The 23,144-nt window shown below is 42.9% G+C and overlaps 2 protein-coding genes across 5 annotated transcripts in view; both read left to right on the forward strand.

Moving 5' to 3' along the window:
• The window catches only part of PPIL3 (peptidylprolyl isomerase (cyclophilin)-like 3), an 18,447-nt gene extending 14,343 nt beyond the window's left edge, over positions 1-4,104 (forward strand). For both annotated transcript variants that reach the window (XM_011974529.1, XM_011974530.1), the window contains exon 7: positions 3,907-4,104. In XM_011974529.1, the coding sequence (XP_011829919.1) occupies positions 3,907-4,033 (127 nt within the window). In that variant the 3' untranslated portion in view covers positions 4,034-4,104. The remainder of the gene's footprint in view (positions 1-3,906) is intronic.
• A 6,900-nt stretch (positions 4,105-11,004) lies between these two features.
• Positions 11,005-22,339, forward strand: CLK1 (CDC-like kinase 1). Of its 3 annotated transcripts, none has more exons than XM_011974532.1 (13): positions 11,011-11,185; positions 13,445-13,605; positions 13,839-14,067; positions 15,089-15,179; positions 15,567-15,633; positions 17,194-17,310; positions 17,399-17,565; positions 18,332-18,426; positions 18,510-18,639; positions 20,622-20,704; positions 21,040-21,119; positions 21,437-21,527; positions 21,972-22,339. In XM_011974532.1, the coding sequence occupies exons 2-13, from the start codon at positions 13,445-13,447 to the stop codon at positions 22,113-22,115; spliced, it is 1,455 nt and encodes a 484-aa protein (XP_011829922.1). In that variant the 5' UTR covers positions 11,011-11,185; the 3' UTR covers positions 22,116-22,339. The 3 variants fall into 3 exon arrangements, with proteins under 3 accessions (XP_011829923.1, XP_011829922.1, XP_011829921.1); XM_011974531.1 differs by having other exon boundaries at positions 11,095-11,648; XM_011974533.1 differs by lacking the exon at positions 15,089-15,179 and having other exon boundaries at positions 11,005-11,185.
• Positions 22,340-23,144: the final 805 nt, after the last annotated feature.

Genomic DNA, 23,144 nt, shown 5'->3' on the forward strand with positions numbered 1-23,144 from the left:
GGATCATGAGGTCAGGAGATCGAGACCATCCTGGCCTACATGGTGAAACTCCGTCTCTACTAAAAATACAAAAATTAACTGGGTGCGGTGGCGTGCGCCTATAATCCCAGCTACTCAGGAAGCTGAGGCAGGAGAATGGCTTGCACCCGGAGGCGGAGATTGCAGTGAGCCAAGATTGCGCCACTGCACTCCAGCCTGGTAACAGAGTGAGACTCTGTCTCCAAAAAAAAAAAAAAACTTTCCCAGAAGACCCAGAACTTAGTAATGTGACCACTCCTTACCTACAGTGGAGGGTAGAAAATGTATTTCAGCCACATTGCCACCCTTACTAAAATTAGATTTCTCTGAGTAAGAAGAATGGCTCCTAGGAAGGTGTTTTGCACTTTCTGCCAGGGTATCTGTTAAAAGTACTATATATGGGAGTTCCTTTTATAAATCAGTGGGAAGTCAATTTGTCTGTTCATTCAACAAATAATTATCATGCTTAATAAACCAAGGCACAATTCTAGAGTTTGTTCTATTTAATAGTTTGGATGCCAAGTTAGGTTAATTAAAAATAGAGGACTCCCAGCCTAGGCAACATAGCAAAACCCAGTCTCCACAAAAAAGTTTAAAAATTATCCAGGTGTGGTGGCTCACACCTGTGTTCCCAGCTACTTGGGAGGCTGAAGTGGGAGGATTGCTTGAGCTCAGGGAGTCAAGGCTGCAGTGAGATCTAGACAGATCTTTTCTTTTTCATTCCATATACATGTGTCTAATTTACACAATAATAATCAAGGAAAAAAAAATTACAACACCTAGTACTTTGTTTTTTTTGTTTGTAAATAACCCAGTTTCCCTCTTATTTTATCCCTTAACCCATCATTCAAAATTATTGTTCAGTTATTACCAGGACTCATTTTACTGGATTTGTGACAAAACTGTAGAGTTTAGAACAAAGATTAACCTTAGGTTCATTAATTCCTTGTTTGTTGTATACAGATGCACACAGATTTTTCTGGGAAGATGATCCAGTAACTTTCCTCTAGTTCTCCAAGGGGTCCGTTTCCCAGATACTTGACTCTACTTAAACTGCCTCAGTTCTACCTGCCGGGTTTTTCTTTTTACCTGAAACCTATGTTTTCTATATTCTCTGTTTCTCTTACTGACCCAGAAGGTGAGAAAGCTTTTAAGACTTATAATTTAAAGACTTAAATGTCTACATTTAGGGGTAAAATCAAAATGTTTTGGTTGAAGTGCCCTTTTTGTGAAAATGCAAGATAAAATGCAAATCTGTTAATTTTTTTTTTTTTTTTTTTGAGACAGAGTCTCGCTCTGTCGTCCAGGCTGGAGTGCAGTGGTGTGATCTTGGCTCACTGCAAGCTCCGCCTCCTGGGTTCACGCCATTCTCCTGCCTCAGCCTTCCAAGTAGCTGGGACTACAGGCGCCCACCACCACACGCCTGGCTAATTTTTATTATTATATTTTTAGTAGAGACGGAGTTTCACCGTGTTAGCCAGGATGGTCTCAATCTCCTGACCTTGTGATCCACCCGCCTTGGCCTCCCAAAGTGCTAGGATTACAGGCGTGAGCCACCGTGCCCGGCCAAAAGCCACTCTTTCTTAGTAAATGTTTTAGACTAAAATTTCCAAAACTTGTATTTGAAGAATAGCTCTCAATATATTTTTTCTTGGTGGTAACATGAAGTGGGATTGCTAGAGGCTGAGTTAACTGTTAGTCTTCTCTTCTCCTATTTTTATTACTTCTTATTGTTACCCAGAAGCAAAAAGTAGAAATACCATAATTAGGCCAGGCACGGTGGCTCATGCTTATAACCCCAGCACTTTGGGAGGCTGAAGTGGGCAGATCACTTGAGGTCAAGAGTTTGAGACCACCCTGGCCAATGTGGTGAAATCCCATCTCTACTAAAAATACAAAAATTAGCTGGGCATGGGGGCATGTGCCTGTAGTGCCAGCTGCTTGGGAGGCTGATGCAGAATTGCTCGAACCTGGAGGAAGAGGCTACAATGAGTCGAGATAGTACCACTGCACTCCAATCTGGGCAAGGGGAGTGCGACTCCGTCTCCGGAAAAAAAAAGAAAGAAATACTATAAATAAACAATTAACTGCCAGGCGCGGTGGCTCACGCCTATAATCCCAACACTTTGGGAGGCCAAGGTGGGCGGATCACCTGAGGTCAGGAGCTCAAGACCAGCCTGGCCAACATGCTGAAACCCCATCTCTACTAAAAATACAAAAATTAGCCGAGCATGGTGGCAGGCTCCTGTAATCCCAGCTACTCGGGAGGCTGAGGCAGGAGAATCGCTTGAAACCGGGAGGCGGAGGTTGCAGTGAGCCGAGATCGCGCCATTGCACTCCAGTCTGGAGTACAAGAGTGAGACTTCGTCTCACAAAAAATAAAAAATAAAAACAAAAACAAGGACAAAGTGGAGTGGTCACCTACTTCAGGACTCTCATTGTAGGGCAATATTGATAATAGTGTCATCTACTAGCTTTCTCCAGCTATTTCCTGTAACACAGAAATCTTTATGACTAGTGTGTTGTAATAAGAAATACATATTTGGACTTCATCCCTTGTTTCTAGCATGGTTCTTTTAAAAACCTTGCAATTTCCTGAGTGACAGGAGTGAAAGGAATATTTTATTGTTCATAATAAGCCCCATTCAACCATACCTGAGTTTATGCTAATGAGGTGACTCTTGGTGGGGTTCTGGATAGCTTCAGAATGGAGGGCTGGTTGCCAGAGGAATCAGCCATGTATTTTTAGAGGGCTGGAACATTCAGTGACCTCCTATTCTTGACCTCTGGGAAGGAGAGAAGGGCTGGAGATTGAGTTCCAGTCACCAGTGGCCAGTGATTTAATTAATCGTGCCTACCTAATGTGCCCTCCGTAAAAACCCTAAACAGGGTTTCAGAGCTTCCAGGTTGGTGAACACAAGTAGATACTGAGAGGGTAACACACCCTGAGAAGAGCATGGAAGCGCTGTGCCCCCCTCTCAGACTTTGCCCTATGCATCTCCTCTATTTGGTTGTTTCTGAGTTGTAACCTGTATAATAGCCGATAATAAATAAAGTGCTTTCCTAAGTTCTATGAGCCATTTTAGAAAATTATTGAACAGAGCCGGGGGGCATGAAAAATCCCAAAGCATATCTGGTTAGTCAGATAGTACAGATCACAACCGGGACTTGGAACTGGCATCTGAAGTAGTAGGGGCTGTCTTATGGGATTAACCAGCGTCTCTGTTCACTCTTTGTAGTTAGTGTCACAATTAAATTGTAGGGCCAGGTGTGGGGGCATGCACTTGTAGTCCTAGTGAGACCCTGTCTTTAAAAAAATAAATAAAATTTTGAAAAAATAATTAAGTTGTGGGATACCCAGAGAATTGGAGAATTGGGAAAACCCACACATTTGGTGTTGGAAGTGTGAAAGTGTAGAAAAACAGTTTGTCTTCCCTTTCACTGGTTATATTAGTTCCATTGGTAGCTGTTCTGTGTCAGTGTATGAATGGGGTAGAATATACTTTTAGGTACTATGGTGGAAATATTCCTACCTTTTGTATTGTTAATTAAGGGCATAAAAGTAAATTATTTCTGAATTTTGATTCGTATCTATGATGGAAAATCAATATTTTGTTGTACATTCAACTAGAGAATTCAGAGATCTGTAAGACTTGATTTCTTTTTTTTTAAAATTTATTATTATACTTTAAGTTCTAGGGTACATGTGCATAACGTGCAGGTTTGTTACATATGTACACTTGTGCCATGTTGCTGTGCTGCACCCATCAACTCGTCAGCATCCATCAAGAGACTTGATTTCTTTTAAGGAGACTGTAATTGTCATAGATATGGATATCATGCTTCAATTTAAGGAAATTTTCATATGTTATATTGTTTCTCTTTCAGGGTAATAGATGGTCTGGAAACTCTAGATGAGTTGGAGAAGTTGCCAGTAAATGAGAAGACTTATCGACCTCTTAATGATGTACACATTAAGGACATAACTATTCATGCCAACCCATTTGCTCAGTAGCTGTAATAGACCTGGACAAATAACTTGACAAATTGCTGGAACACACTTATTGTGGTTTACCCGGTTTTAATTATGTACCTCCTGAATCTAAAAATTTTTTAGAGATTCATCTCTAAATTTTTCAGAGATTACATCATCCTTCTGCTTGTTTACAACTATGATCTTCTACGAAATGATAATACCAAGGGGCACCCAACAGCTTTTATCCCCATTCTTAGAGCATAGTCTTTATTATAATGATTATCCAACATATTTCTTTAATTTTAATACAAAAAATACATCATTTAATTTTTGTTACATATAAACATTCATTTTTAAATCCTGAGCCTCAAGTGCAGGCATTTTTGAGCGGCCTGATTACGTATTCCTACCACAGCAAGTCCATATCCTGGAAGTGTTACTTTATAATAAAATTTAAAATGTTTTAAGGAATTAAATTGGAGGACAAATTAATTTAAAGTATTGTGTAAAATTACCTTCAGGCTATAAGGTATATATGAAACGTAAATGAACTTAATGTTTAAATTTGGGTCTCATCTCCAAGATATCTTATTATGTATATGCAAGTATCCCCAAATCTGAAAATTTGGGTATTCCTGAAACTGATACCAATGGTAAGAGCTCTGCCATTAATTATTCACTTGATACAGTTAGAAAGAGGAGGGACAGGATAAAAAGTTAGTCTGGAAAGGCCAGCCAATTTGTTTGCTATTTTCTGTGATTTTTTTTTTTTTCCTTTTTGAGATGGAGTCTGCTCTTTTACCTAGGCTGGAGTGCAGTGGCGCAGTCTCGCTCACTGCAACACCTGCCTCCCAGGTTCAAGCGATTCTTCTGCCTCAGCCTCCCAAGTAGCTGGGACTACAGGTGCACGCCACCACACCCAGCTACTTTTTGTATTTTTTTTCAGTAGAGACAGGGTTTACAGAGACCATTTTGGCCAGGAAGGTCTTGATCTCTTGACCTTGTGATCTGCCCACCTTGGCCTCCCAAAGTGCTGGGATTACAGGTGTGATCTTTGGGTTTACAGTAAAGGCTCTAAGAAGTCCTGGAGGCCGAGTGCGGTGGCTGACACCTGTAATCCCAACACTTTGGGAGGCCAAGATGGGTGGATCACAAGGTCGGGAGATCAAGACCATCCTGGCTAACACAGTGAAACCCTGTCTCTACTGAAAATATAAAAAATTAGCTGGGCGTGGTGGTGGGCGCCTGTAATCCCAGCTACTTGGGAGGCTGAGGCAGGAGAATCGCTTGAACCTGGGATGCAGAGGTTGCAGTGAGCTGAGATCAAGCCATTGTACTCCAGCCTGAGCGACAGCGCGAGACTGCATCTCAAAAAAAAAAAAAAAGACGTCTTGGAATACCGTAAACAACATTTCCCAACTGATTTGCTTATAGACTTTTTTTTTTCTTTTTTTTGAGACATAGTGTCACTCTTGTCACTCAGGCTGGAGTGCAATGGCACAATCTCGGCTCGCTGCAACCTCTGCCTCCTGGGCTCAAGTGATTCTCCTGTGTCAGCCTCCTGAATAACTGGGATTACAGGCACCCGCCACCATGCCCAGCTATTGTTTTTTTTGTATTTTTAGTAGAGATGGGGTTTCACCATGTTGGCCAGGCTGGTTGCGAACTCCTGACCTCAGGTGATCCATCCACCTCGGCCTCCCAAAGTGCTGGGATTACAGGTGTGAGCCACCACACCTAGCCTGCTTATGGACATGTTTTAAGGCATATCTTTTTAAAAAAATTTTAGATTCAGGAGGTACATATGCAGCTTTATTACAAGTGTATAATGCATGGTGCTGAGGTTTGGGCTTCTACTGATCCTGTCACCCAGATAGTGAACATAGTACCCAAAAGCAAGCTTTTCAGCCTTTGCCCCTGCCCCTTCCTCCTCCTTTTTGGAGTCCCCAGTCTCGCTGTTCCCATCTTTTTGTCCATGTGAATCCAAGATTTAGTTCCCATTTATTGTAACTGAATGCAGGCTTGGCTGCACACCACTTGCAAAGTCAATGACAAGGAGGAGATGCAGTAAAAGGAAAGTGACTTTATTCCAGAGCTATTAATGGGGAAATGGTCAAAGCTGGTAACTTAAATAAATCATTTTGAACTTTAGGCTGGGGAGAGGGGCTTAAAAAGGGAACTTAGAATGGGAGGCATGCGGGAGTGGTACAGGGTTTCAGGTCTCTGTGGCTTGCTCTGGTGGCTATCTTGAGTTGTGGTCCGCCTGGAGTGGGGGCTAGCATCATCTCAACAATGGCTGGGTTGTTGACTAACCACCTTAAGGTAATCTCTGGAATTTTGCAGCTGGGTCTCCAAGCCTGGTATATGTCACGATTAGGCCTTGATGGGCCAGGCACAGTGGCTCACACCTATAATCGCAGCACTTTGGGAGGCCAAGGTGGGAGGATCACCTGAGCCCAGGAGTTTGAGACCGGCCTAGGCAACACAGTGAGACCTTGAATCTACTAAAAATTGAAAAAAAAAAGAAAAAATAAAAAAAATATATATATATATAGAGAGAGAGAGAGAGAGCGCGCGCGCCAGATGTGGTGGCACAGTGTGTTATAGCCCCAGCTACTGAGAAGGCTGAGGTGGGAGGATTGCTTGAGCTAGGGAAATAGAGACTGCAGTGATCCATGGAGTGGCCAGACTCCAGCCTAGGCAACAGAGTCAAGACCCTATACATAAGAGTGTATAGTGTAAGTTTAACAAGCATGCAGTTAGATAAATGTGCATAGTATAAGGGAGTGTGAGGTGGGCAAGGGAGGGAAATGGTTTTAACAAGACTACATTCTGAAATTAAGAAGGAAAGGGCCAGGCATGGTGGCTCACGCCTGTAATCCCAGCACTTTGGGAGGCCGAGGCAGGCGGATCAGGAGGTCAAGAGATCGAGACCATCCTGGCCAACATGGTGGAACCCCGTCTCTATTAAAAATACAAAAATTAGCTGGGCGTGATGGCACACACCTGTAGTCCCAGCTACTTGGGAGGCTGAGGTAGGAGAATTGATTGAACCCGGAAGGTGGAGGTCGCAGTGAGCCAAGATTGCACCACTGCACTCCAGCATGGAAACAGAGTGAGACTCCATCTCAAAAAAAAAAAACAAGAAAAAAAAAAAACTTTAAAATGCATTTCAAGGCTAGGATACTTGGTTGTATTACAAGTAAGAACATAAGGCATATCTTTGAAAATATTGAAGAGTGGAGCTTTACAGAAGATCCATTTGAAAAATGCAGTGAACTAGTTAAAGGCACCAGTTTGTGGAGTTCTGGTCTGTGTTTGAATCACAGCTGTGCCCCTTACTGTGTAACTTTAGGCAAGTTAACATCTCCAAGCTTTAGTATTCTCATCCATAAATAATACCTCATAAGACAATTGTGAGGGTTAAATGTGTGTAAAGCTGCTGGCATGTAGTAAGTAAGTGGAAGCTGCTCTCCTAACATTCATGTCCACCACAGGGCTCTCACCTCATCAAGCCATTCATTGGGTTCTACCACTGATTTCATCAAGACCATATTCTGCTCACTGCCTAGATCACAGTGGTTGGATCTGGGTGTTCCTAAAACTTATACCAGCCGAGCGCAGCGGCTCACGCCTGTAATTCCAGCCCTTTGGGAGGCCAAGGTGGGCAGATCACCTGAGGTTGGGAGTTCGAGACAGCCTGACCAACATGCAGAAAACCTGTCTCTATTAAAAATACAAAATTAGCCAGGCGTGGTGGTACATGCCTGTAATCCCAGCTACTTGGGAGGCTGAGGCAGGAGAACTGCTTGAATCTGGGAGACAGAGGTTGCAGTGAGCTGAGATCGAGCTGAGATCATGCCATTGGACTCCAGCCTGGACGACAAGAGCAAAACTCCGTCTCAAAATGTTTCTCTTGGCATCAGTTCTTGGTTTGTCTCATTTCTTCCAATGGCTGGTCTAATTAATGTTTTGATTCTTTCTTGACTAGTTTGAAGTTAGCTTACAGCTATCCTCTTGTCACCATTTATATCTTCCACTAAACTGAGGTGCTTTTACTAGGAGCAAATCTGTATCCGTACAGGTCTGCAGCAACCTCAATTCTTGCCTCCTCAGAAGACAGAATTTGACTGAGGGGCAGGAGAGAGTGAGGCACGTTTTAGAGCAAGAGGGAAAGTTTATTAAAAAGCTTTAGAGAAGGAATGAAAGGAAGGAAAGTATGCTTGGAAGAGGGCCAAGCGGGCGACTTAGAAGACAAGTGTGTGGCTTGAGCTTATGACTTGGGGTTTTATACATTGTCATGCTTCCAGGATCTTGCATTACTTCTCCCCACTCGCCCAACTCCTGAGATCTTATCAGGAAGCTGCTGCTCATCAGTTTCAGGTGTTCTCTATTAGAAGACTGCCTTTCCCTGGTGCCAGCTGTGACCAATGACTACTTTAGCAAGACAATTTAATAACTGCATGACCATCTCACCTGATGGTTGCCCGATACTCATAGTGTGTGTTTTGGGGGAGCCATCTTCTTTGTTTATGCCTGACTAGCTACCTACTATAACAGTGCCAGTTATACTAGTGACTTTTATTTTTCTTTTTGAGACAGAGTCTCACTCTGTCACCTGGGCTGGAATGCAGTGACGCAGTCTCGGCTCCTGCAACCTCCGCCTCCAGGGTTCAAGCAATTCTTTTTTTTTTTTTTGAGACAGAGTCTCACTCTGTCACCTGGGCTGGAATGCAGTGACGCAGTCTCGGCTCCTGCAACCTCCGCCTCCAGGGTTCAAGCAATTCTTTTTTTTTTTTTTGAGACAGAGTCTCACTCTATTGCCCAGGCTCGTGTGCAATGTTGCGATCTTGGCTCACGGCAACCTCCGTCTCCCGGGTTCAAGCAATTCTCCTGCCTTAGCCTCCCGAGTAGCTGGGATTACAGGCGAGCACCACCACACCTGGCTAATTTTTGTATTTTTAGTAGAGATGGGGTTTCGGCATGTTGGCCAGGATGGTATCGAACTCCTGACCTCGTGATCCACCCACCTCCGCCTCCCAAAGTGCTGAGATTACAGGTGTGCGCCACCGCACCTGGTATACTAATGACTTTACATTTTGTTTCACTTTTAAAATTTTAATCATTTAGGTTTCTAGAATTAGTATTAAGGCCTTTGGCCAGACCTTGTTTTGCCACTTTTTTTTTTTTTTTGAGACGGAGTCTTGCTCTGTTGCCCAGGCTGTAGTGCAGTGGTGGATCTCGGCTCACTGCAACCTCCACCTCCCAAGTTGAAACAATTCTCCTGCGCCACCCTCCCGAATAGCTGGGATTACAGGAGCTTGCCACCACGCCCAGCTAATTTTCTGTATTTCTAATAGAGATGGGGTTTCATCATCTTGGCCAGGCTGGTCTTGAACTCCCGACCTCGTGATCCACCCACCTTGGCCTCCCATAGTGCTGGGATTACAGGCGTGAGCCACCGCACCCGGCTTCCTCCAGGTTTTATTCTAAACTCTGCCACTTTTAATTAGTGGTGCAAATATGGTTATTTTTTGGTTTTAAGAGTGTTAGTCCAAACTGCACCATTTTGTAAATCCCTGCCCCCCGCCCTCCCCCGTTCCCCCGGCCCTGCCCCGTCTCCCCCACAGGCTATTTTGCAGACCTTGGTCAAAGTGAAACATTCCACGGGGGTTCGGGCTGTGAGAAACATCCTGTCCAACCACCTGACCACAAAACGGACAAAGGCACCACTAAAGAAACACCCCTGTCATATTCTGCTGTGAGAAAGTGTGAAGAACACCGCATTCCTGCAGGGGCATGGTGGCTCACCCCTGTAATCCCAGCACTTTGGGAGGCCGAGGCGGGTGGGTCACCTGAGGTCAGGAATTCCAGACCAACCTGGCCAACATGGCAAAATCCCGTCTCTACTAAAAATACAAAAATTAGCGGGTCGTGGTGGCGCGCGCCTGCAGTCCCAGCTACCGGGGAAGCTGAGACAGGAGAATCGCTTGAACTCAGGAGGCGGAGGTTGCCGTGAGCGGAGATCGCACCACTGCACTCCAGCCTGGAGGACAGAGCAAGGCTCCATCTCAAAACAAAACAAAACACAAAACAAAAACCCACCACCACCACATTCCGCGGGAACAAGGGCCAGAACTGCCTCATTATGGGAACATCTTAACATCCTGCAGGGCAGCAAGCCAGTAAGCGATACGGCCCAGGCCCCTCCCGCCCTTACCTAAAAGTATCCCACTGGTGGGCACCGGCATTAGGCTGGTCCCCCACTTCTGTAGATCTTAGGCTGGACATAAAGCCTGCATTTGTTGTAGAGCCGCCACTCTGTTTCTTTAACGCTGGCCTTCCCTTCAAAACTTATCAAGGAGTTTTATTCTTAGAATGTGTACTCAGTTACAGCCATAAAAGCATCATAGGGAGGTACGCTGGCTACCCACGGTGGGCCTAATGCAGGCACCATGAGGATCAAGGTGCAGAACATTGATTTCTGTTGGCTCACACTGAGCTGACACGTTCACTGATCCCATTAGTAATGTGAAGCCATCTGACGCTAGTGGTATAACATTTATTTACTTATTTTTTAGAGACAGGGGTCTCCCTATGCTGCCCAGGCTGGTCTCGAAATCCTGGGCTCAAGCGATCCGCTCTCCTCGGCCTCCCAAAGTGCTAGGGTTACGCGCCAGACCCACCGCGCCGTGAAGTATTATTTTTAAAGTAATTGTTTTAGTGGTCGCAATCAGGGTACGTGCTAGTGTATCCTGAGTCCCTCAGTTTTCCTTGTTCACAAGTTGTTCCTTGTTCTAGCGTTCAAAAACAATTTTCAGTGAGTGGGGACGACACTCTCCCCCAATAATTGCAATGTTTTCTCGGTATCGGGAGATTAGAGACAACACAGCACGCATCTACAGCTTCCTTTCATCACCCACCTCTGGCTCCCGCCCCGGCGCCTGCGCCCATGTTGATCACGCGTCCGCCCACGCTCCAGACGCCCGCCCCTTCCGCCTGCTCGCCCCGTGCATGCCCCGCCCCGCGGCGGAGACGCGCTCGTTGCGTCATCAGTGTTTTCGAGGCGAGTCCCGACGCAGCAGCTGTCAGCTCCATTTTGTTGTCGGTGCTCGTCGCAGTCAGCTGGGTGATTCCCGTGATTGCGTTACAAGCTTTGTCTCCTTCGACTTGGAGTCTTTGTCCAGGACGGTAAGACGCAGGAGGGAGCGGACTAGGTGACAGGGCCGTTCCTGTGAGCCTCGCGGGCGCCTGGGGATGCCACCACTTCCCGCTTGTTTGCTGCCCGTCGTCCCCGGCGCGACGACTGCCTGCTCCCTTCTTCCCAGGCTGCATAATGGCGGCGCGCCCCTCTTTCCTGCGCGGCCGAGCCCGTCGCCGCCGGATCCGGCCTGCGGGAGTAGTTGCGGTGTTTGCTCGGCCGGCCGCCCTCTTGGAGTGTTCGCCCTCCGCTGAGGGAGCGGCGCCGCCTGACGTGGGAGGGTCGGGCGGGCGCCATGTTGTGGGCCGCCTCGGCCGAGCTGTAAGATGGCGGCTGAGCGGAGGCCGGCCTTGGCACTGTGGCCGGAAAGGCGAGGCTCCCTGTTGGGGGTGGGGTTTGCTGGGGTTCCGGAATGTGCTTGAAGCACGCAGCTGTGGGGAAATGTCGTCTGGAGCAAGTGGAGGAAGAGACGGAACCCGTAGGGGGTTACGGTTAATGTCTAGTGGTTAAAGGGTCGGCGTAAACGTCGCGAGTGGCTTTGTCCTCAGTGGTGTTAACAAAAACGAGACTTGGGAACCTAAGGAAAGAGAAATGCCGGGGTGTGTTTGAAGGAGCGTTGTGACAGAAGTCTGGTGACCGAGCATTTTATGCGATGGCGTTTCAGCGTACTCCTCTTGGGTTAGCAGTTGGAGCTTTTGTTTCTTGGAGTGTCGCTCTGTCGCGCAGGCTAGAGTGTAGTGGCGCGATCTCGGGTCACTGCAGCCTCCGCCTCGCGGCTTCAAGCGATTGTCCTGCTGCCTCAGCCTCTCGAGTATCTGGGATTGCATGCCCGCGCCACCACGTCCGGCTAATGTTTGTATTTTTAGTAGAGACGGAGTTTCATCGTATTAGACTGGCCTCAAACTCTTGACCTCAGGTGATCCATCCGCCTCGGCCTCCCAAAGTACTGGGATTACAGGGGTGAGCCACCGCGCCCCGCCTCCCTTTTTTTTTGGCGAGGGGGGAGAAGGTCTCGCCCCTGTCGCCCAGGCCGGAGTGCAAGTGGCGCAATGAGGGCTCACTGCAGCCTTGAAATCCGGGCTCAGGTGATCGTCCCACCTCAGCCTCCTGAGTAGTAGGGACTACAGGCGCGCGCTACCACCCCCCGGTTAATTTTTTATTTTTTGTAGAGTCAGGGTCTCGGTATGTTGCTCTGGCTGAACTCGAATTCCTGTGCTCAAGCAACCATCCTGCTTCAGCCTCCCAAAGTGCTGGGGTTACAGGCATAAGCCACGGCCCCCGACCCGGTTGGAGGGCTTTAAAAATTGTACTCGGGCTGGTCCAATGGTAGTGGGTTATTATAACTTAGTAGTTACTAGTGTCACAAAAATTAGTATACAACCCCTACAGCTAAATTTGACAGGCTTTAAAAAAAAAAAAAAGAATTGTAGCCAAAGACACAGAGGGGTTCCACTTGGAAGAAGGAACGGCAGTTGATGAATTTCTATATAATGTCTTTTTCAAGTTGTTAGGTTAGAGATTTTCGATTTTGTTCGAAGGATTTCTGAAAAGAAGGTGGTTCTTACCATTCCCAAATTGATTGTGTTAACATTGCGTTTAGGATAAATTATGTCGTATGTGATTGGGAGTGGTACTGGAAAGATGGTGTTTTGTTGTTGTTATATTCTGATGCCATCGTTGCCTTCGTGTGTAATTGAAGTCCTTGGTAGTTTCATTTATTCGTGTACAGAAATACTCTATAATGATGATTCTGTGTGATGATTTTGTCAGCAACTCAGATACAATTCTGATTATGTTTGCAGTAATCAGTAATGCGCTGTTGGTGAGGAACATTTATGATTGCATTTGAGTTGGAGACTAGTTTCTGGTACACGTTTAAAAGGGGAGAATGATGTGTGGACTTCTTTAGTACATTTGTGCTACTGGTAGGGCAGGGGTAAAATTTACCAAAATTAGTAAATTGTGATTCCTCCCTCTGCTTTTTTCACTTTTTTTACATTCTTCCAATAAATCTGGGCATGATACGGCTAATGCAGAGTGCCTCTGAATAAAGTTCAAACTGCAGATCAAATTGCAGAATATGGGACAACACAATCATTGGATTTATCAGTGATTTCAGATTGGGTGACAATGATTCTTAGATTTTGATTTTAAAAAAACGAGGTCACGAGGGGACCTTTGTAAATACGAATTTTAAACAGCTCAATGTGGGATACAATTTAACTAGGAAAAACTTGCCTTTAATGTAGATGAGACACTCAAAGAGAACTTACTGTCCCGATTGGGATGACAAGGATTGGGATTATGGAAAATGGAGGAGCAGCAGCAGTCATAAAAGAAGGAAGAGATCACATAGCAGTGCCCGGGAGAACAAGCGCTGCAAATACACTCACTCTAAAATGTGTGATAGGTAAGGAGGATACTTCAAATATCTGAATATAAAAATGAATTATTAGACAAAACTAGTATCACTTAAAATAAGTACTTGATTACTACCATTCCTTTGTGTTTCTAATGAGAGATGGTTTGTAATGTTTGTAAAATTAAGGTGGTTGTGGGGGAGTCTAAGTGCTGTGCTGTGTTGAGAATGTGAGGATATTTGGTCTTAGCATAAAACATTGAAAATAATTTTTATTTCTCTAGCCATTATTTGGAAAGCAGGTCTATAAATGAGAAAGATTATCATAGTCGACGCTACATTGATGAGTACAGAAATGACTACAATCAAGGATGTGAACCTGGACATCGCCATAGAGACCATGAAAGCCGATATCAGAACCATAGTAGCAAGTCTTCTGGTAGAAGTGGAAGAAGTAGTTATAAAAGCAAACACAGGATTCACCACAGTACTTCACATCGTCGTTCACATGGGGTATGAACGTTTTTAAAACATTTTGGAAATTTTATATCCCATGTGGAACAGGGAAACTTGAATTTTTGCGTTTGATTATTTGAGAAAGTTTTAAGATGAAATCATCTCAGTTTTAACCTGCACGATTTTTTCTGTGTTTGTTCATTGGATAGGAAATTCTGGAAGTAAAGTACACATTTAGCTCTATAATTTAATTATTGGTTGGCTCTTAATTGATATTCCAGTGAAATGGTGGGAATTAATTGATTTAATTTAGTTGAAAATGATTACAAAATATTCTAAAAGGTTTTTTATGGTACTTCAAGAAATCTGATTAGTTTTGATATATTGAAACCTTATCACAAGAGTAGAACAGGCATTTTATTTTTGTATAATTTAGGGTTAGGTATGCTTCTTTGTTCTAACAAGGCATGTTTTCTAACCCTTCTTTCACTAAGCAAACCAAAGCAGATTTGAACTGTTACGGGTTATATGTTAATTTGGAGATGAGTTCAGATGACATTAAAAATGCCGTAGTGTTATTCTTACATGCCAAATCTTTTTTTCCCCAAAATTAGCACTTTAATTTTATTTACTGTTATAATATTTGTTTTCTTAGATTAGCCAGGAAATCTTAATTTGGCCACCGTCTACTTTGACAAGTAAATATTACATCCTACAATTTTGCAACATTAAATTAGAACACTAGAAACTAAAAAATTATGTTTCAGTGAATGCTACAACTAAGCATTTTTTTTTTTTTAAGAAAAACAATTGTATTATGTTTTGTTGCCTTGCCACTTTGAGTATCTTATCTGAAAATCTGTTCCTTGCCATGTTTTTCTCCTGTTAACATAAACTATGTGCCCTGTGAATTTCTGGGGACTGAATTTGAAATTGCTCCTGCCAACCGTTTGTGGCCTGGCGTGTATCTGAATGCCTGAATATCTCCCCGCTGAATGAATTTCGTATTCTGCCCTGAATTCACTCGGGTATATTGATTGGCTGGATGATCTTGGTGCCGCCCACTTGACGTTTCCAGAAGAGTCACCGAAGGAAAAGAACCAGGAGTGTAGAGGATGATGAGGAGGGTCACCTGATCTGTCAGAGTGGAGACGTACTAAGTGCAAGATGTATAGAATATTTTTCAACACTTATTAACTTTTCAGATAACATAATCTATATATAGATTAAGCTTTCAGGGATTTGGAAATCTTTTTTTCTTTCTCTTTTTTTTTTTTTTTTTTTTTTTTTTTTCCATTTCTTTTGGTGGGGGGGATTGTATTTTTGCTTTCTTTAGAAATGTAATGTTTGTTATACAGAACTTCCAGAACAGTAATCAAATTAATGAAATTAGACCTAATAATTATGTTTTTTGCTGGTGTTGACCAATAAAATAAATATCTAGTGATAAGGAAATTTGTAGCATCAACTAGAATAATCTACATTGATAGCATTTATTGTGATAAGTACATTGTTTCCACTTCTTGATATGACTGAGATTTATTTCTCTCTTTTAGATGAAATTGTTGATACTTTAGGTGAAGGAGCTTTTGGAAAAGTTGTGGAGTGCATCGATCATAAAGCGTAAGTTTCCCATGTTGGGATTACATTTAGGGAAGTTGGCAACATGTGTAATTTGATTTAGCTTTAGAAAATGGTCTGTGAGTTAGATACATATCTTTATACCCTTTTTTACTTGGATATAAGAAACTTCCAGTTAGAGGTACTTATCCCTTCATATGTTTTAAACAGCTACTAATAGTATGTATAGTTTCTAATTTTAGGCTGAGAACACACTTTATATTATTTTGAAAGTATTTTTTTGTTGTCCTACTAGACACTGTTGTTAGGTCACACTTTTTTCCCCTCGCCATATTAGTGGTTCTCAGCCTTGGTTTTTTGAGAGGTTTGCCTACCCCCAGACCTTTTCAGGGTAGTTACCTAGGAATCTACGTATTTAGAAACTGCCATAATTCATTCTGGTAACAGCCAGAGATAACTTAGTGTCCCAAGTTTAATTATGTATGTTTATCAAACTACTGATTGAATTTTTTTTTTTTTTTTCTCTCAAGACAGAGTCTTGCTCTGTCACCCAGGGTGGATGGAGTGCAGTGGCACAATCTCAGCTCACTGCACCCTCTGCCTCCTGGGTTCAGGTGGTTCCCCTGCCTCAGCCTCCTGAGTAGGTGGAACTACAGACACATGCCACCCTGCCTAGCTATTTTTTGTTTTAGTAGAGACAGAGTTTGACTATGTTCGCCAGGCTGGTCTTGATCTCCTGACCTCAGGTGATCTGCCCACCTCAGCCTCCCAAAGTGCTGGGATTACAGGCATGAGCGCCCGGCTCCAGCCATGAAATTTCTTAAGATGGTACAGAATTTTTTCCGTTGCCTTTTTTTTTTTTTTTTTAAGTTCTCTGTTTGTTGTTGTTATTCCTCTTCCTGAATGGCAAAGCAGTTTTGAGGAGGCTTCCTACTATTGATTGGTAAGGACATGAGAGCTAGAGTTTTTTTGTTTTTGTTTTTTTTTCTTTTCCCTGAGATAGGGTGTTGGTCTGTCATCCAGGTTGGAGTGCAATGGTGCGATCTTGGCTCACTGCAACCTCCACCTTCCGGGTTCAAGTGATTCTCCTGCCTCAGCCTCCCAAGAAGCTGGGATTACAGGCACACACCACCATGCCTGGCTAATTTTCGTGTTTTTGGTAGAGACAGGGTTCCACCATGTTGGCCAGGCTGGTCTCAAACTTCTGACCTCAACTGATTCGCTAGCTTCGGCCTCCCAAGGTGCTGGGATTATAAGCGTGAGCCACTACACCTGGCCTTAGAGCTCTTTACTTTGTCTCCACTATATCCTAACTCTTCTGGCAACCTGGACTAAAAGAACATTTGAGATAATGTTTGACAGTGACAGGTACCTAGGAAGAAGTTGTTTAGCTGAAATACCAAAAAATAACTCCTGTGAGTGGTGGTTTGAGGAAAGAAATTTGTGTCATTCAGCATGTAATATAATCAGAACTGAACACTAAACCATAAATTAAAAAAAATACAGTGGGTCAGAGTAGAAGTAGTACAGTTTGAAGTCAGTGATAACTGGAATTGAGCATCATGTCTGTCATTCTGAAATTTGCATGCATCTTTCTAACAGGGGAGGTAGACATGTAGCAGTAAAAATAGTTAAAAATGTGGATAGATACTGTGAAGCTGCTCGCTCAGAAATACAAGTTCTGGAACACTTGAATACAACAGACCCCAACAGTACTTTGTAAGTATCAGATTAGAACTTGGGAAGTGGTGTCAGGTATATTTAAATTAGGAGCAACTATACTTAGCTATTTTTCTTGTGTTTATAGCCGCTGTGTCCAGATGTTGGAATGGTTTGAGCATCATGGTCACATTTGCATTGTTTTTGAACTACTGGGACTTAGTACTTATGACTTCATTAAAGAAAATGGTTTTCTACCATTTCGACTGGATCATATCAGAAAGATGGCATATCAGATATGCAAGTCTGTGAATTGTAAGTTCTTGGTATATCTTCGTTAATTTGCTAGTTTTATCCATTCCACAAAATATATCAAAATGTACATCCTAAGTATGTACAATTTTTATTTGATTAAAAATAAAGGAGGGAGGAAGAGTAGGTATGAAGAGATTTGATCACAGGCTGTTGATCAGTGATGTACATTTGATTCAGTAAATAGGATATCCATCATATAACAATATACTGTGTTGCAGACTATAATTTAGACTTTTCTGGTGCATAAAAATAGTAACTTCAAATGCTGGCTAAAAATTAAGGCGTGGTGTATCATAAAAGAAAGCTTCATAAGAGGTAATGAGTTTTAGTTACTGGTGATTTTTTAGCAGACTGGAATGTTGTTGACTATTCTTCTTTGGGCATATGGGAAAGGAATCAGAGGATTTTTGTTGGGTTTTTTTGTTTTGAGACGGAGTCTCACTTTGCTGCCCAGGCTGAAGTGCAGTGGTGCAGTCTTCACTCACTGGAAACTCTGCCTCCCTGGTTCAAGTGATTCTCCTGCCACAGTGTTCCGAGTAGCTGGGACTACGCCACCATGCTCGGCCAATTTTTGTAATTTTAGTAGAGACAGGGTTTCACTGTAATGGTCTGGGTGGTCTCGAACTCCTGACCTCAAGTGATCCACCTGCCTTGGCCTTCAAAAGTGCTGGGATTACAGGTGTGAGCCACTGCACCTGGCCTGTTGTGAGGTTTTGTGGTTTGGTTTGATGTTTTCTGATTACAGCAACTTTCTCTTTATTCTCAGTTTTGCACAGTAATAAGTTGACTCACACAGACTTAAAGCCTGAAAACATCTTATTTGTGCAGTCTGACTACACAGAGGCATATAATCCCAAAATAGTAAGTCTTCCAAAGTATTCATAAAGTGAATATTTTATACCTTAATAGCTTATGCCTTCTTAACCATAATATATGATTTTCAGAAACGTGATGAACGCACCTTAATAAATCCAGATATTAAAGTTGTAGACTTTGGAAGTGCAACATACGATGATGAACATCACAGTACATTGGTATCTACAAGACATTATAGAGCACCTGAAGTTATTTTAGGTGAGTATTAATTGTCCTTTGAGAACCTTTGTATTTCCTTATTGAGAGTTAAAATTTTTTTGCAGTTTTAGGTGTTACTTGTGGGGCTTTATCATTTTTTCTTTAAGGGATAAGTATCATGAAGTGCATTAAGGATTTTAAGCTCTCAATTGTACCAGATAATTAGTTCTGGGAATTTGAGCAAGTGGCTTAACCTTTCTGGAATTGTTTTCACATTTGTAGTTATGTGGTAGGGTTTTTTAATGTAATAGTTAATTGCCGAGTGGGGCGCAGTGGCTCACATCTGTAATTCCGAGCACTTTGGGAGGCCGAGGCGGGCACATCACGAGGTCAGGAGATCGAGACCATCCTGGCTAACACGATGAAACCCCATCTCTACAAAAAAATGTGCTGGATGTGGTTGTACGCATCAGTAGTTCCAGCTACTCAGGAGGCTGAGGCAGGAGAATTGCTTGAACACCCAGGAGGCGGAGGTTGCAGTGAGCCAAGATCATGCCACTGTACTCCAGCCTGGGCAACAGAGCGAGACTCCGTCTCAGAGAATTGTTTAATGCCTATTATATTCCAGACTGTATGTAACACTTATGTGTTTTATTTATTTTTATCATTTATTTGTTTTTTAGATGGAGACTTGCTCTGTCGCCCAGGCTGGAGTACAGTGGTGCGATCTTGGCTCACTGCAACTTCTGTCTCCTGGGTTCAAGCAGTTCTCCTGCCTCAGCCTCCTGAGTTGCTGGGATTATAGGCATCCACCACCACGCCCAGCTAATTTTCTTATTTTTGGTAGAGATGGGGTTTCACCACATTGGCCAGGCTGGTCTCAAACTGCTGACCTAGAGCAATCTGCCGGCTTTGGCCTTGCAAAGTGCTGGGATTACAGGCATGAGCCACTGTGCCCGGCCATATATATTTAACCTTGGATTAAGTTATTGCTTTAGTATCATCCAGCTCAAACATCACATTGCATATATATGTGTGTGTGTATATATACATTTTTTGTTGTTGTTTTTTTGGAGACAGAGTCTCGCTCTGTCACCCAGGCTGGAGTGCAGTGGTGCGATCTTGGCTCTCTGCAAGCTCTGCCTCCCGGGTTCATGCCATTCTACCACCTCAGCCTCCTGAGTAGCTGGGACTACAGGCACCTGCCACCACGCCTGGCTAATTTTGTTTTTATGTTTTTAGTAGAGGCGGGATTTCACCATGTTAGCCAGGATGATCTCGATCTCCTGACCTCGTGCTCCACCTGCCTCGGCCTCCCAAAAGGCTGGGATTACAGGCGTGAGCCACCGTGCCCAGCCAATTCATTATATATATATATTTTAATAGAGATGAGATCTCACTAGGTTGCCCAGGCTGGTCTTGAACTCGTGAGCTCAAGCAGTTCTCCCATCTTGGCCTCCCAAAGCACTGGGATTACAGGCGTGAGCCACCGTGCCCAGCCAATTCATTATATATATATATTTTAATAGAGATGAGATCTCACTAGGTTGCCCAGGCTGGTCTTGAACTCGTGAGCTCAAGCAGTTCTCCCATCTTGGCCTCCCAAAGCACTGGGATTACAGGCGTGAGCCACTTGTGCCCAGCCTACATTACATATGCTTTTTTAAAAAAGTATTACTGTTGACTGGGCGCAGTGGCTCATGCCTGTTATCGCAGCACTTTGGGAGGCCGAGGCGGGCGGATCATGGGGTCAGGAGATCGAGACCACGGTGAAACCCCGTCTCTACTAAAAACACAAAAAATTAGCCAGGCACGGTGGTGGGCGCCTGTAGTCCCAGCTACTTGAGAGGCTGAGGCAGGAGAATGGCATGAACCCGGGAGGCAGAGCTTGCATTAAGCCAAGATTGCACCACTGCTCTCCAGCCTGGGTGACAGAGGAGACTGTCTAAAAGAAAAAAAAAAAAAAGTATTACTGTTAACATTTTAATTTCTTTAACAAATATTGAGGATTTTTTTCCCTTACATTTTGCTTTGCTTTGCAGCCCTAGGGTGGTCCCAACCATGTGATGTCTGGAGTATAGGATGCATTCTTATTGAATACTATCTTGGGTTTACCGTATTTCCAGTAAGTGACAATGATGTATTCAACCTTGCTTTGCACAAGAGAAGTGCCTGTTTATATGAAGAAATAAAGTATATGTACACATTTAGATAGCTTTTTCTCCCATTATAGACTATTAATTGTAGATAATCATAAATTAAAATGAAACTAATTCATATTTCTTTCATAATTGTTTTATTTAAAACACCTTTAAGTATATAAGCAATTATCCGTGTCCATGTAGGAAATCATTGGCAAGTTTGTTCTGCAAGCATTAATGTTAGTTTTTTGCTGTCAGCTTTTAACTATGTCTGTTTTGGTGGTCCTCTTCCTCAAGTTTGTTTTTATTTTATTTCTAGACACACGATAGTAAGGAGCACTTAGCAATGATGGAAAGAATTCTTGGACCTCTACCAAAACATATGATACAGAAAACCAGGTACGTTTTAAGAGTTAGTGACATCTTTAGTATCATTTGATCACATCTTCTGATTAGAACTTAATTTTTTAAAAAAATTTTCACTCTGCCAAGTCTCAGGAGCTGATTAGAACTTTATAAATAATGAAGTCAGACTAATATTTTTATCGGTTAAATAGTAGATTACCTTGGTGCAAAGCAGCTAACGTTTTTATCCCATAGCTGCCATTTAAGTCTCTAGAAAAGTGATCTGGGAAAGCATAGTGATTGATAACCTTTGCTTAGCTGTTTTAAGTTTTCAGTGTTATAAACATGAATGGATATTGACTTATTTTTAGGAAACGTAAATATTTTCACCATGATCGATTAGACTGGGATGAACACAGTTCTGCCGGCAGATATGTTTCAAGGCGCTGTAAACCTCTGAAGGTAAGCCTTTGAGGCATTGCTCAAATAGTCAAAACTTTGGGTTTCTTCTGTTTGTCTTTTGAGACAGAGCCTTGCTTCGTTGCCCAGGCTGGAGTAGAGTGGCACGATCTTGGCCCAGCTCATTGCAACCTCTGCATCCCAGGCTCAAGCGAGTCTCAGCCTCCCAAGTAGCTGGGATTACAGATACACGCCACCATGCTTTTTTTTTTTTTTTTTTTTAAATAGTAAAGACAGGGTTTTACTATGTTAGCCAGGCTGGTCTTGAACTCCTGCCCTCAAGTGATCCACCTGCCTTGGCCTCCCAGAGTGCTGGGATTATAGGTGTGAGTGACCATGCCTGGCCTCTTTTCTGTTTTTATGGTGGTTATATATATGTGGTTTACTGTTACACAGTATAGTAAATGGTAGTGGAAAAGGCTGTTGATTTTCTTTTTTTTCTTCCAGGAATTTATGCTTTCTCAGGATGTTGAACATGAGTGTCTCTTTGACCTCATTCAGAAAATGTTGGAGTATGATCCAGCCAAAAGAATTACTCTCAAAGAAGCCTTAAAGCATCCTTTCTTTGACCTTCTGAAGAAAACTCTATAGATCTGTAATTGGACAGCTCTCTTGAAGAGATCTTATAGACTGTATCAGTCTAATTTTTAAATTTTAAGTTATTTTGTACAGCTTTGTAAATTCTTAACATTTTTGTATTGCCATGTTTATTTTGTTTGGGTAATTTGATTTGTTAAGTACATAGCTAAGTAATGAACATCTTTTTCAGTAATTGTAAAGTGATTTATTCAGAATAAATTTTTTGTGCTTATGAAGTTAATATGTATCAGAACAGTTTGTTCTAAGTACCGTTTTTCTTCCTACCTTAAAGAATGGACGTAGATTTCTGTTTTTGGAGATTTCCTCAGGTCTGGGAAAATTTAGCTTCATTTCCATTTTAGGGATCGTCAAGATTGAGACTTTACTGCCCCGTAAGTTAAATGTAATGAAACCAGATTATGGGACACACAAAACTAAAGATAGCCGAGAAGAGTTCTGTCTTTAATCCTACTCAAACTTAGTATTGCGGTTTGCTGTTAATTGTTGCACAGGATCTGAAGTCATTTGCAGAATCCCACTGTGGTGGAGCCTTCATTCCTTTGCAGCCTAGTCTGAATTTATCAAGTGTGTGTGTGTAATACAGCAAATTTTTGTCTGGTTTCATCTGTGTTTGATCCATTTGGGATCCTGAGGCTTAGATCTTTCCATAGTTTTTTTGGTTTGGGAAGTTTTCTTCCTTTCTTTCCTTTGCTTTCCTTCCTTTCCTCCCTCCCTCCCTCCCTCCCTTCCTTCCTTCCTTTTCTTCCTTTTCTTTCTTTTCTGTCTTTTCTTTCTTTCAGAAATTTCTAAATGCCGGCCAGGTGTGGGGTGGTTCACGACTATAATCCTAGCATTTTGGTAGGCAGATCGTTTGAGGCCAGGAGTTTGAGACCAACATGGTGAAACCCCATCTCTACTAAAAACAAAAATTAGCCAGGCGTGGTGGCAAGCACTTGTAATCCTAGCTACTTGGTGATGCTGAAGCTCGAGAATAGCTTGAACCCGAGAGGCAGAGTTTGCAGTGCGTCCAGATGGCACCAC

This window comes from Mandrillus leucophaeus, unplaced genomic scaffold (assembly GCF_000951045.1).
Source record: "Mandrillus leucophaeus isolate KB7577 unplaced genomic scaffold, Mleu.le_1.0 Scaffold146, whole genome shotgun sequence".
Taxonomy (NCBI): Eukaryota; Metazoa; Chordata; class Mammalia; order Primates; family Cercopithecidae; genus Mandrillus; species Mandrillus leucophaeus.